We start from the raw sequence: 13,971 nt of genomic DNA on the forward strand, positions 1-13,971 counted from the left end.
ACATTAGTAGTACAAGCTCCTTTCAAAGTTATACACATACAGGTGGAAAGGGAAAGGAGAAATTATCTATGAGGTCAAATTAAACTTGAAATATATACCATGATCAACACAACAAAAAAAGATGTGTTTTCATTCCCTATATATGCGAGTTCTAAATTTTCCTTTATTCTACATTAAAAGTATACATTTTCAGCTTGTATATTGAAATGAAATGATGATTTTTTCCCCTAACTGAAGTACTTTCAAGATGGTTGGGCAGAACTTTTGCCTAATTTGAACTAGTTTCAGATCACTTTTTAATTTACATATATATATTTTTTAAACTGATTTCATTCTTTTTTTTTCAAGTTTATATGGAGTTTTAAAAAAGTTTTACTAGACTTCCTCTATGACAGAATATGGAAGTTATAAATTGAAAAGAATAAAAAGCAAAAAAATGGGTATTTTTTAGAAAACAAATGAACATGTAATTATTTCCAAGGAAGAAAAATCTTGTTTTGGAGAGAGAGAGAGTGAGAATGGCAAGTTATCATACACATTTAAATTGTCATCAATTTAAATTCTTATTAACTTCCACAGGCACTATGTTCTTTTTGGAAAAAAAAAGAAAAAAACTTTCTTTGATAGCTTTGAGTTTCCCTCTCTCTCTCAATTAGCAAATGTAGTTTAAAACAATCGGGTTTACACACTTCCCCAGCTCTTGCCGTGTTACCACTCATCAGTCCTAATCCAGTCCAGCTTCTCACAACTGTGGCAAGCAGGAAGTTATGCTCCAGGTGTTCTCAAACTGAAGAAGAAGTAAACTTCGAAACCTCAGAGCCCATAACAGAAACACATTAACATGCAAACTATCCTGTTCTCTCCCGTCTCATTATTACAAACTTGTCTCAATGGACTCATGCACTGTCACACAAATTTGCATCATTTCATCCAAAGGGAATTCAAGTCTTACAAATTCTAGATATGAAAATATAAAGAGCAAAAGTTGATTTTTGTGTTTATTTTAAATATGAAAAACTAACCTCTAAAACCAGTGTCATCCTCCCAGACCAAGATTACAAGATCTTGAGAAGAGATTCTTAGACAAGTGCCAGGGGCTTTTTATTTGGATAAAATATAAACAGCTTCTATTAACCCAGATTCATTTCCTCCATCTCATATGGGAAGGAGGGAGGGACTAAAGAGTATCATACAATCTCCAACAGGATTCTTCCTGTATGATCTACCATGAATAAATCAGGCTTGTATCAGTCACTATTTAGAAGCAAAAGCATAAAAATTCTGCTCATCTCCAGACAGTGCAAAGAACTGCCAGTAGGCCTTCATGTGCATCTCAGACCCAGAAATTCAGGTCAGTCAGTATGCACTATTTAAAGTGAAACAAAATTTAAAGTGTTTTCACATCCGTCTCAACTTCAGTGACTCAATTACGGCTATTAAACTACCACTGCAAGGCACCTTTTTCGTTTCAAGCACACACCAAAGCACTCTGGCACAGTGCAGGCTAGCCTATCCAGCTCCCAGAGATGGGGGCAGGGAGTTCCTTTAGTTACTATGTCATCTTACAGTCTGTAATACTAGATTAACCTAGTCACTACTCCTTCTACCATTTATAGATGGAAATTCAGGCAAACATTTTTCAAACACGTAGCTGAATAGTCAGTCAACACATACCACTCTCCACAGTGCACAGCCTTCAACACTCCCACAGCAGCTGTAGTCTGCCGTTCAAAACCTTGTCCTATGTGATCTGCATGGGCTCGTGTCCGGTCTTCAAATAGCATTTCACGGGGCTCACTGGTTCGAGGTAGGTACTGCAAGTTTTTTATTTCATTGGTAGTTCTGCATAAGAAAAATATATATATATATATATATATTTAATATATATAAACGATATAAACTATATAGCAACTTCACTTAACTACCCGTAGTCAAGAGCATTGCTTCTACCTTCGGTGTGAATGTCTGGTCAAATCAGAAACGCAGCAATACTTGAGACAAAATGCAAGTGTAATGACCTACACAAAAATCAGAACACCTATGCAATATTTAAAAGAATGAAAAGTGTTCACAGCCTTGAGTACACCAATAACTCTTAATAGGCCTGACCACCAGCCTCAGCTAGGGTCCACCCACAACCTCTTCTCAAGGACCCAGGAGCTCTATTTAAACTCAGGCTAAGTCCCTGCCCTAGCTACATCATAAAACTATTGATCTTCAAGTCAGAGTTATCCCTGGCCATGGACCCTGTTGATCCTACCCTGACTGACTTCCTGGTTTCACCTTGGTCCTGCCTTATCACCACGGACTTGCCTATCACTGAACTATGTTTAACCCTGCTTCCCATCTCTGGTTCTGACCTTGACCTGCAGACTGACTTTCCAGCCTGACCTACCTCATTGACAAGAACTTGCCTGATGAGTTGAGGTCTTGGCTGAACCTGGTCACCATCTCCAGCACTGCACCGCTCATCTTGCTCAGCTCCTAGCTCCCTGAGAAACCAGTCCTCACTGATTTCTGACAATCTGATATACACCTAAATTCTCCTAAAGTCATTTTTTAATCATTCATGTTTCCAGCAAACAGTCGAAAAATGTGCATGTGTACTTAGTTCAAAATTGTAGGAACAAAGTGGAGAGAAGCAAATGATTTTTCATTTAATGAAAGTGGAGAAAACAGCAAAGTCGGAACAGAGCTGCAAAAATGTTTCTTGGCCAGCCCAAGCCAACAGTGTATGAGCACAATACTTTACTAATGCCAAATTCAAGACCCGCTTAGAATCACAGAATTATTGAGGTTGGAAGGGACCTCTGGAGATCATCTAGTCCAACCCTCCCTGCTCAAAGCAGTCACCTAGAGTGGGTTGTTCAGGACCTTATCTAGTTGAGTTTTGAGCATCTCTAGGGGTGGGGACTCCACAACCTCTCTGGGCATCGTGTTCTTGTGCTCAACCACCCTGACAGTAAAAAGGACTTTCAGCCTTACGCTTAAATGGAATTTCTTGTGTTCCAGCTTGTGCCCGTTACCTCTGCTCCTGGCACTGGATACCACTGAGAAGAGTCTAATTCTCTTCCCTGTGCTCCCATCAGATACTTAGACCCGTTGATAAGATCCCCCGAGCCTTCCTTCCTCCAGGCTGAACAATCCCAGCTCTCTCAGCCTCTCCTCGTACGATGGAGCACTGCTCCAATCCCTCAGTCATTTTCACGGCCCTTTGCCGCCCTCGCTCTAGTAGGCCCACGTCTCCCCTGTCCTGGGGAGCCATGATTGACCCAGCACTCCAGGGGTGGCCTCACCGGGGCTGAATAGAGGGGAAGGATCGCCTCCCTTGACCTGCCGACAGTGGCCTCTTCCCGATGCAGCTGTTGGCCTGCTTTACCGCAAGGCCGCGTTCCTGGCTCGTGTTCAACTGGTTGTCCACAGCCCGGAGCCTCTTCTGCCAAGGTGATTTCCAGCCGGTCGGTCCCCAGCCTCTATTGGTGCCTGGGGTTATTCCCCTGCCAGGTGCAGGTCTCGACACTTGCCTGTCTTCACTTTGGGAGTTTCCTGTGGGTCTGTTTCTCCAGCCTGTTGAGGTCCCTCTCGGTGCAAGCACAACCAGCTGGTGTATCGGCCGCTCCTCCCAGTTTCGTGTCATCTGCAAACCTGCAGAGAGGGCCCTCAGCTCCATCGTCCAGGTCGTTCATGAACTGGCCCCAGTAGGGACTAGTGACTGGCCTCCACTTGGACTTTGTGTCGCTGATCACAGCCCTCTGAGCCCAGCAGTTCAGCTGGTTTTTGTTCCACTTCACTGTCCACTTTTCTAGCCCACGCTGCATGAATTTGTCCAAGAGGATGCTATGGGATACTGCATCCACTGTCCAAAGCCTTGATGAAGTCAACATAAACAACATCCTTCATTTTCCACTCATCCACTGAGCCAGTCATTTCAGTGCAGAAGGCTTTCAGGGCGGTCATGCATGTTTTCCCCTTCGTAAATCCAGGCTGACTACTCATGAGTACCTTCTCAGCCTTTGCTTTTCAAAAGAGTATCAAAGATTAATTGCTCCATCTAATTGCTACCTTTCTAGGGATCAAGGTAAGGCTAAAGAGCCTGGAGTTCCTCAGATCTTGCTTCTCTATCCTTCTGGAAGATTAACAGTCGCATTTGCTTTCTTCTAGCCCTCAGGAACTTCTCCCAAACGCCATGAGCTTCCAAAGATAATCAAGAGTGGCCTCACAATGACATCAGCCAGCCCACTCAACACTCGTGCACACATCCCATCAGGGGCCCCAGACACAAGTATGTCTAGCTTGTTTAAATATTCCCTAATCTGGTTCTACTCCACCAAAGGTAATTAATTCTTCCTTGTTCCAGACCTTCCCTCTGGTACAAGGGACCTGGGATTCCCAAAGGCCAGTTATACCAGTAACAACTGAGGTGAAGACAACATTGAGTGTCTTGGCCTTTTCAGTGTCCTTCATCACCAATTCCTCTAAACTCCTCTACCCCATTTAGCCTTTTTTTTTTTTTTTTAATGTAATCTTCTATTTACTGCTGACATGCCTGTAGAAGCCCTTCTTATTGCTCCTTCACATCCCTCACAAAATTCAGCTCTAGATGAGCTTTGGCTTTCTTAACCTCATCCCTTCTCACTTGGGCAGTTCTTCTATATTCCTTCTGGGTCATCTGACCTTGCTTGTACCTATGTTTTCTTTTTATGTCTGAATTTTGAACAGGAGAACTCCACAGAAAATTCATGGTATATGAGAAATGATGTCAAGTTCTGCGGAGGACATCCTTCCTCTTAAGCCAGTACTTATACACAAGACTACAGCAAGGCTTAAAGACGGCATTTAATGCTGGAAGCATCACCTTTTGGATGACAGAAGTCCTTATCCCTTGAGGTCTTTTTAGATCAAATCATACTTGAGAAATAAGGTGTCAATACCAGTGGCATAATTCTGATTTCACTAGGTTACACACAGCCTATTTGCAATTCCCTGTGATTTCTCCCTCACTACATCTGAAGTTCACTGCATGAGAAAAATGAGGAACATTTAGACTGTTCCGTAACCTTAAAAAGTCTTCCTAAAACTGCAAGGAGGATTGGCATATTATATGGTCAATATAGTAAACAGAACAAAAGCAAACAAACACAACCTTACAAAACAGAACAAATTTAAAGTTTATTTTGAGATCAAGATTAACATAAATTTCTACCAAGATACAATATCAATCAGTAAAACGTTCGGGATAAACTGAATTAGTAAAGAACACAAGCTAACAGGACACTCAAACAGAAGTATTTCAACATACCTCTTCCTTTTGAAAGGGGACTTTGGCATGTCAGCCACAGGGATCATCTGTTCTCCTGGACGTACCCACATGATGGGACCATCATCACTGTCTTTACGACTCTCTAATTTTAAACTAGAAAGTGTTCCCCATGGCAGTGTACACTAACAGAAAATAAAAGCCACAGTTTTGAAGTGAGTTACTTTAAAAGCACTTTTTAAAGCAGTCTTTACCTGACAATGAAAACATTTATGATACAACTCTTAAGTATCTAAGCAAATATTACAGTAATCTCAGTTTTTGTGACAGAATCTGAGAGAGTATTGTTCCCTTCCAACCTCCCCATTCCCTTTCTCTCCTTACTTTTAAGAAAGGTGATTCTTCCAACATATCAAGGAACTCCGGAAAGTAATCCCCCACTTCTTCATCAACTGCTCCAACTAGGCTGATCTGTCTCATTGGGCCAGCTCTGTAAGTACCATGAGAGTATGTTCTTTTTACCTAAAAATAGAATATGACAGGCAAAGTTATACCAAGCTCATGACATATCAGAATTTGCATGCAATGAACATCTTTAATTCCTATGCTTGTTTTCTCTGATCAGTATTGTCCTGGAGTCCTCATTATAGTCAAGATTAATATGAAGTCAATTATCATGAAGATAAAGATTGTTCTCATTAAAGGTATTTGATAACTTCTATATATTTTAATTCTGAACACAGGATTGAGTAACTATTGCCCTTTCAAGAGAAAAAGAAACTGAAGTCTAACCAAATGTTTACACTTTTCCTGCAAGAATTATGCCATGGCATGGAGCATGCTGATTTACAACTAATTAAATGCTAAACAATTCCTCTGCTAATTGTCCTTCCCAGTATGGTCACTCTTGTTAACCTTGATTGAGCTAATTATCACAGCACTAGAGCTAGCAGAGCTCAAGCACAAGTGCAAGAGCTAGCACAGAAACTGAGTGACAGCTATTTCTCCATTTTTTCTTGTTCTGTGCTAACTTTTCTTGCTCTCTTAGTACTTAAAAGCTGTCACAGTCACTCCTTCACAAAAAAAAGTTTTTGTTTTGTATTTGCAGAGATAAACACACTGTCATAAGGCTTCCTGAATAATCTGATCTGTCATGTTATGTGAACAAAACGCTCAGGCATCAGACTTATGAGGATCACTTCCCCTTAAGCTTCTGATCTCCTATTTAACAGGCTGAAAGATAGGAGTATTATTAGATGAAACATGAGCAAATCAGAATAAAGGGAAAAGCAAATGGATACTGCACAAAATAGTAAGGTGTTTCCCTTATATTTCATCTCTAGACACACTTGTGTCCAAAGCTAGAAAAGAAAAAAAAGCATAAGAAAAAAATTAAAGTACATCTTAAATACTCTCCATCCAAAAAGACAATTAAAATTCCTAGCAGCTATGACGGTGCAGAGAATTACCAGCAGTTCCAGAAAATAAGACTAAATCACAGAACAATATCATGCATTTCTTAGAAGCTAAACTGATTTGATAAGATGCATTCCAGAAATGCAGATCTAAATACGTTTTTTCAGATAGTCACCCCTCAGTGACACACACCCAGAAAACGGAGGACTGGATACAAGTAATGTTTTACAAAATGTCTGAGCAATACAACAGCAAGCCATACAGCCATAGCAGAAACAGTGGTACTGCTAGAGAGCATTTTCCCCTTATTCTCCACATCCTTAGGCATGCATTCCTGTAGCTCCTTTGCACTGATACCTGCTGCTTTTGTCATAAACCAGCAGAAAATATTAATTTCTGCTGAATCTCCATCAGCTCAGTCTATGATTGCAGATATTTCTGCACTGTCACAAAGGGCTAGCAGCTCAAAGAACTAAAGCATAGGGTTAAGGAAAGGATACTCACTTTTCATTATGGGCTTGCTGGCTAGATCAGTTCAGAATTATCCTAAAAGCTATAGATACAGTCACAAATCTGTTAATCATAGTTTACTGATACAAAATGAAGATGCAAGAGAATAGTTATTTCATCAGCATAAGTACTTCGTATTCTTCCATTACAGGCCACGATTTTAATTTACAATTTTCAGGTGACAAAAATCCACAAACTTTATTAAAGGGAACCATTCTTCTGCCTTTTTCCCCTGCCTCTTCCTGCCATTGCAATCATTCACATGGCACACAATGAACATGGTTGTGGAAGCAATCCAATCAAAAACTCAACAACCTCCCCAAAAAGCAATTCACTGAAGCGAAGTTTGGGGAGACTGTGGAGCTTTCAATTGCATCCATTCTCTCAGTTGGCCTATCATACATCACTATGTGTTGTCAATGAAGCATAAGATTAGCAGTGAAGTGTTCAAGTGAAAGATAACTCTTGCTTAAAGTAGATTAATTAGAAAACTGCTTATGTAAGTTCCCCAAAAGGTCATGTCACTGCAAGTTAGAACACAAAAATCAGCTCAACTCTTCTAAGCATCAGTTGTCCACCCTAACTCACTCATAACTCTTCTAACCAATTATGGCCCCCTCACTCACCAGGTAGAACAGATTCCTTTTCAAAAATCTAGCTTTAGAAAGGAAAAATACCAGATACAATGCTAATACAAAGATGCAAACAATGAGTGGTTTCTTCTAGGACGATATTCAGAAGTTGTAACATTGGAAATACAGGATAAAATGTCTGAGAATTAAGTCAAAATAAACCCATGCTGGTGAGGAAAGAGGCAGGTATATTATTTCTGTTCCCCCCACTCCTTTCTTTCCTACTAGCATTATGGCTTCTAAAGGAAACAGCATAGGGAACTGATCCACAAAGCAAGCACCAACAAACAAACAAAAAAAACAAAAAACAAAAAAAAAAAGGAAAGGAAAAAGATCTGCTTTAGAAAATAAGAGTTTAATAAGGAGCCAAACCAGAAAGACTAATGCCTGACCAGAAAGGAAAGAGTCTGGAGAAGGAGGCAGCTGCTGACAGTAAGCAGCTCCAGTCCTCACCCTCTTTCACCAGTTTTTCCTGCTGCAGCAGCAGACTTGTTCTCTAGTTCAAGGCAGCAAGCATGCACAAGAAGAGACTTCCAGTTGCTCTCCAAAAACTCCCATTTCATCTCTTCCACTGACAGGGTTAGATCATCCCAAACTGCTGCCTCAGGGCAGGCATTGCTATTTAAACAACGCTAGCTTAGATAGGCTAAAGAATTAGAAAAACTTACATAAAACAGTACGGTCATTACTACAGGAAAGTAGCAGCCGGCAAACAGAATCAATTACACTTAATGAAGAAAAAACAGAGTATTTAAGCAATTCTTTAACAATTAATTTCTGAAGAATTAAAGAGCTATTTTAGAAAAAAAAAGAAAGATGTAAATGTGTTCTAAGACAACACATTTTGACAAGTGTATTTCATCAGAAAGATACAATTCATAGTTCTTAAGCAACTCAATTATATTTAACAAAGATCAAATATGCCATGGATAAAAGGCTGCGTTTTAGAATGAAACAGTGATTGCGTTGTTACTGTAGTGTAATGCTTCAAAATCCAATCTTATTTTAAGACCCAGTTTCCACTGTTACAAAGAAAGTTCCTCAAGCTTCATTCACAGTTTGTTAGCTTACTCAAAAAATAAAAAGTTAATATGGAAGACAGAAAACCTTTTTTTTTTTTTTAAAGTTCTGCCTCTTTTTAAATGCTTTATTAAGATTACTATTAACTGAAAATTTAAGTTGTATCCCTTCTTTCTGGGCACATTCCTCAAAAAGGTGAATCTGTACAGGCTTTCTAAACAGTATCTTCAAAATAGAAGAAGAAACAAAGCTCTGAAAAACTGAAGAAAATCAGGTCTGATATAAACACAACTTTGTAGAACGTAAGGCATTACCTTTATTTTGTTGTTATCTTTAAAAGAATCCATTTTGCTAGGTAACAATCTAAAACCTCAAAAGCCTTCTATAGATGTCTGAGCAAAGCCAAAATTAAGCAAGCACCAAAATTTACATTTCTTTTGCTTACCAGTATCCTTTGGTTGGTTTAAACATAGGAAGAGAAAGAGCTTCCCCTATGTAATTCTAAGTTTTCAAAAATAATGTTGATGAGCTAAAAATAGAGTATTTCTACATCAAATTCTACGCATCAAATTATGCATTGAGCATAGAGCGCGATTACAGCTCAAAATATTATACACTTAGGAAGATTCCCTTTTAAAAAGGCGTTACATTATAAAGATTTTTAAAGAGCTAAGCAAGAATTTCAGAGTTTTACAAGTTACAATATTTTACTATGTTTTACTATATTATGAATTTTCTCAAAAAAATAGCTGGAACAACACAGACCCAAAACAAGAAAATCAACGATGTGCAATTCTTCTGTTTCCTGGTCAATATGACTACACACACACACACACACACGCTCTAAGCTCAGAGCAAAAAAAAGACACAGGAGAAGAACTAAATAAATATGATATAAGGCTAATTCTAACTTCTTTCATCTCATGTAGTAGTTTAAGTAAAAAAAAAAAAAAAAGTTTTTTAAAAAAACAAGCAGACCCTATGTCAATCTGCTGCACCAAAGTAGTTGAAAATAATGACATGAAAAACACTGTTAAATTCAGAATTAGTAATACTTGAGTAGTCTCCACTGCTCACACTAGTTTAGCATCAAATGTGTTTTTAGCACAACTTAACTTGCTGGGTTTTAAGTTCTAAAAAACATTTTCACATAAATGTCTTCACATCTAAAAGAATCCAAAGCATAATACTGAAATTCTACTAAAACAATACTGAAAACATACTTGAACATTTATTCTATAAATAGGAAATTTCAGACATATTTTGAAGACACATTTGGGTATTCTGTATGGAAAAAGATACAAACATAGGAACCACAAGCAACAGTCCAGGAAACAAAACATTTCAAGAATGTGAACTTGGGCAAAGTCACAAACAAATCCTTACTTTTATATATCACACATACATACACAGAGCTTCAAGTTCAAATAAACAGTTATACAACAATAGAAACATGGCAGGGGAAGAAACACCACCTAAAAATCATTTCTAAAAAACCTACAAAGAAAGTCCCACCAAACAATAAAATAAAGAAGAACCATATACATTAAACCACCATAAAAATAAGCTGGGAAATCAGAGAATTTCCTTTCAGTACATAAGTACACAAGAATGCATTTACAAATTCTTATCTCAGAAGTAGAAACATTCAACTTCAGGTTCAATGTTCTTCCCCTAATTCTGCTATTTGAAAAGCCATGAAAAAAAGGCAATGTGGCATTCGTTCTTATTTGATACATTTTGAAAAAGTGCCCAAAAAGCTCTCTGTTCCTTTCCACCTCTTTTGAAATTCTTAAAAGTTTATTTTTCAAGCGTGAAATGATTTAAATAAAACATGAAAAAATTCACTGAATAAATATTAAAATTGTTCTGACTTTAAAAACACTTGCAAATCTACTCATCTGCTAAATCACATGCATATCAGTTTTTGGTATCAGAAAAAGATTGGTTGACAGTTCTGAAGTTTTTCAAACAGGATCCATCATCCTTAATTCTTCAGTTTCAACCGACATACCATTTCCCAATTAGAAGACTGTGGAAATGCAATCCCTGTATTTCTACTATACAAGAGAGTTCTACTACTGTCCTTTTACCATTGCAGTTAATATGTCATTTCACATACTTTGCAACTGAAATTCTCAATACTCTGGCTGGAGGGATGGAGAAAAACACATAAGACTTATTATTCTGAATTCAACCAATACAAAAAATAGTGGAGAAGCTGATAAAGAATTTGAGAAATAAATTTAAAACGAGCATCAACTAGAAAACATCCTTGAAAATTATCTCACCAAAGCAAAGTGGCCATACTTTTGTAACTCAAAAAGATGCATGCCAAGATTCAGTCTCAGATCCTGCCCAAGCTGCTAGTACAGACCTCTACAGGGTTTTGGGTTGGTATATATTAAAAAGATCAAAAAGTCAGAGTAGCATATGATTTTAATTTCTGATTTATTGGCTAGAATTTCCTTGAAATAATCTCAAAAGGTAACTATTTCCTAAGAGAAAAAAAACAAAAGAACCTGTGTGCAGACTTCTAATCTCATTCCACACGAACCAATTCTCTTGTTCAGTGCTATTCAGTAAGTGAAAATCAAAATTTTTGCTTTGGAGAGAACAGGTTGCCATCATCTATCAAAGATGAGCCTCTTACATATAGTCATAGGGATTATTTGATAAAAAAAGAATAGGGGTAAACTACTCATGCTTTAATAAAATAAAAATTCAACAGTACATAATCCAGAAAAAAAGAAAAAAAGGGGGGGGGGAAGAAAAGCAAGCTATACTTTGGGAAACTTGCATAACAGCAACCAGTTACCAGATAACTGTTAAAACTTAATAACTAATCAAACAATCAAGAAGAGCTTAAGAGAAGAAGAAAAATCTACCAAAATTGCTACTGGAACACATGCAGCTAGGAGTATACACAGTTCAAATACAAAGAACTCCTCTGACCACAAAATACAAGAAAGTAACACACTGTGGAAATTATACAAATTATGGAAAACAAATCCTTAAGAAAAAAGTGAAAAACTATCTAATTACCTCAAATTTACTTTAAAGAAAAATGTTTTCATCAAGTTCCCTCAAATATTTGAAGAGTATTTTCACAGAAACAGGATTTCACAAATTAGAAAAAGAGTGAACAGTGAAAGGGGGGAGGGAGGGGGCACTTCCTTCTCAAAGATAAACTTACAAGAACTAAAAAAGGAGCAAAGAGAAGAGGAGGTTTATAAAGGCTGAAAAGAGATCTGGAATGAGAAATCTACGTCCAAAGCCGCTCAGAAACAAGGACAACCACCTATCTTGACAAGTGACAACACAAACATGAGCTATCAGAACCATTACTTGCATTTTTCCCTCTAAAATGCATGTATTATTCTTTATACTCTCTGAATATACAGTGTCTTTCATAATTAACACAAGCAACAAAGAATAATGACATCCGACAGCGGCAAGGGGGGGGAACTCTTTCAGTTTGCGCAGCTAAGCGAGACGAGGCAAATCGCCTGCCATCGTGGAGCGGGCCGAGTCTACGCAGGCTGCACTTTTCCCTGAGCTACCTCGCGCACAGTAAACAGTTATGACTTGCTAACTTTGCAATAAAGCTCACACGGGTTAGTTTGCTGCTGCATTAGCAAGATGAACTGGTCAAAGAAGCACCACCGCTCAGCACAAGAACATGCACCTGGGAGCAAGAAGAAACAGGGACAATTCTCTTTTAGCAGAAACAAGTGCTAGACTGGCTCAGTTATTCTGTATAACTGCACACCGAGTAGAGTAAAATAAATAAAACTTTTCCTGAACTGAAAATGCTGAGTAGCCTCAATTACCCTAGAGCACCAGGGCAGTAAGCTAAAGAGATACAGAGTTGTAATAAAATCAATGAGAACTCAGAACACAAGAATCTTCAAAACTGGAAGAAGATAAACAGATCCTCTTTTAAAAAAAAAAAAAAAAAAAAAAAAAAAAAAAGGCCAAGAGAAGCAAGACCTAAAAAAATTACAATCCACTTAGCATAGCTTCAATTTCCAGGAAAGAGTTGACTAAACACTTAACAGTCCTAAACACCTAGAAAACAAGATGGTATGAGCTAACAAATATGGACATGTCAAAAAACAATCAAGTCAAACCTACCTTCCTTTTTATGACAGGATAAGCTTTTTCAGAGAGCACCAGTAAACATCCTGGTTTTTGACTCTATCTTTCATGATGTTCTCAAAACACAGCTACAGAGATATGGTTCAATAACAACAAATATAAAGCGGTCTATTTTCAGTTTTTCATTTTCTGTATTCAAATAGCTATCAACATGAAAGGACCTATTTTGTGGTATTCAAAAAGAATCTTTCCTTTGCACACAACATACACTTACTAAATCTGCAGGTAACACAAAGATGCAAAGATCCTACAGGAAAGGAATGAAGCTAGCAAGATCCTTGATAAACTGGAGAAGAGAATCTGAATACACAATTCATGTAATTCCGTTTGAATAAAAGCAGAGAAATGGTTAGGTATCCATAATTAAGTACATAAATATAAAAAGGGGAGTGACTTGGTAGAACTGCTGCTACAGCAGACTAAACTGCTCTGAGAAAAGGCTGGAACAGACAATCAAGAGCATCACTGGAAGACACTCAAAGCAATCCTTTAACACTTCCTGTTTCAGATGGACACTGTATCCAATTTCATTACTGTATTTTAAGAAAAATAGGGATTGACTGAAGAAAGCATAAGAGGGAGCAGTAAGAATTATTAGGGTATAACATGTAATGCTAGGCCATAATAACAATAACAAAATGACAATCTAGGGGGGAAAGAATGATGATAAATAGTCTTCAGCTATGAAGAACACCAGAAGAGAAGCATGAACTGTTTTTCCTTGCCACTAATGATCAGGATAAAAGGAATCATAGCAGGATTAATAGACAAGAACAAAGATGGCTAAAAGAACTCCCTTGGGAAGTGTGGAATCACCAAGAGATTTCCAGTAAACACTTTAGACAGACAGGCAGACAAGCACTTGTCTTAAGCCATTCTTACGGCTTAAAAATAGTCAATCCTGCCTTGAAGCACAGGAACCATTAGGCATCTCTCAGGATTCCTTCTGCACCACCTCTGTACACACGAGGGGTC

The 13,971-nt window shown here is 38.0% G+C and overlaps 1 protein-coding gene across 4 annotated transcripts in view; it reads right to left on the reverse strand.

Annotated features, from left to right (window-relative positions):
- The window catches only part of RSBN1L (round spermatid basic protein 1 like), a 51,551-nt gene that overhangs the window by 4,800 nt on the left and 32,780 nt on the right, over positions 1–13,971 (reverse strand). For all 4 annotated transcript variants that reach the window (XM_062581562.1, XM_062581572.1, XM_062581556.1 and 1 more), the window contains 3 exons: positions 5,642–5,779; positions 5,300–5,442; positions 1,675–1,842 (listed from right to left, as the gene is read on the reverse strand). In XM_062581562.1, the coding sequence (XP_062437546.1) occupies positions 1,675–1,842; positions 5,300–5,442; positions 5,642–5,779 (449 nt within the window). The remainder of the gene's footprint in view (positions 1–1,674; positions 1,843–5,299; positions 5,443–5,641; positions 5,780–13,971) is intronic.

Source organism: Rhea pennata, chromosome 1 (genome assembly GCF_028389875.1).
Source record: "Rhea pennata isolate bPtePen1 chromosome 1, bPtePen1.pri, whole genome shotgun sequence".
Taxonomy (NCBI): domain Eukaryota; kingdom Metazoa; phylum Chordata; class Aves; order Rheiformes; family Rheidae; genus Rhea; species Rhea pennata.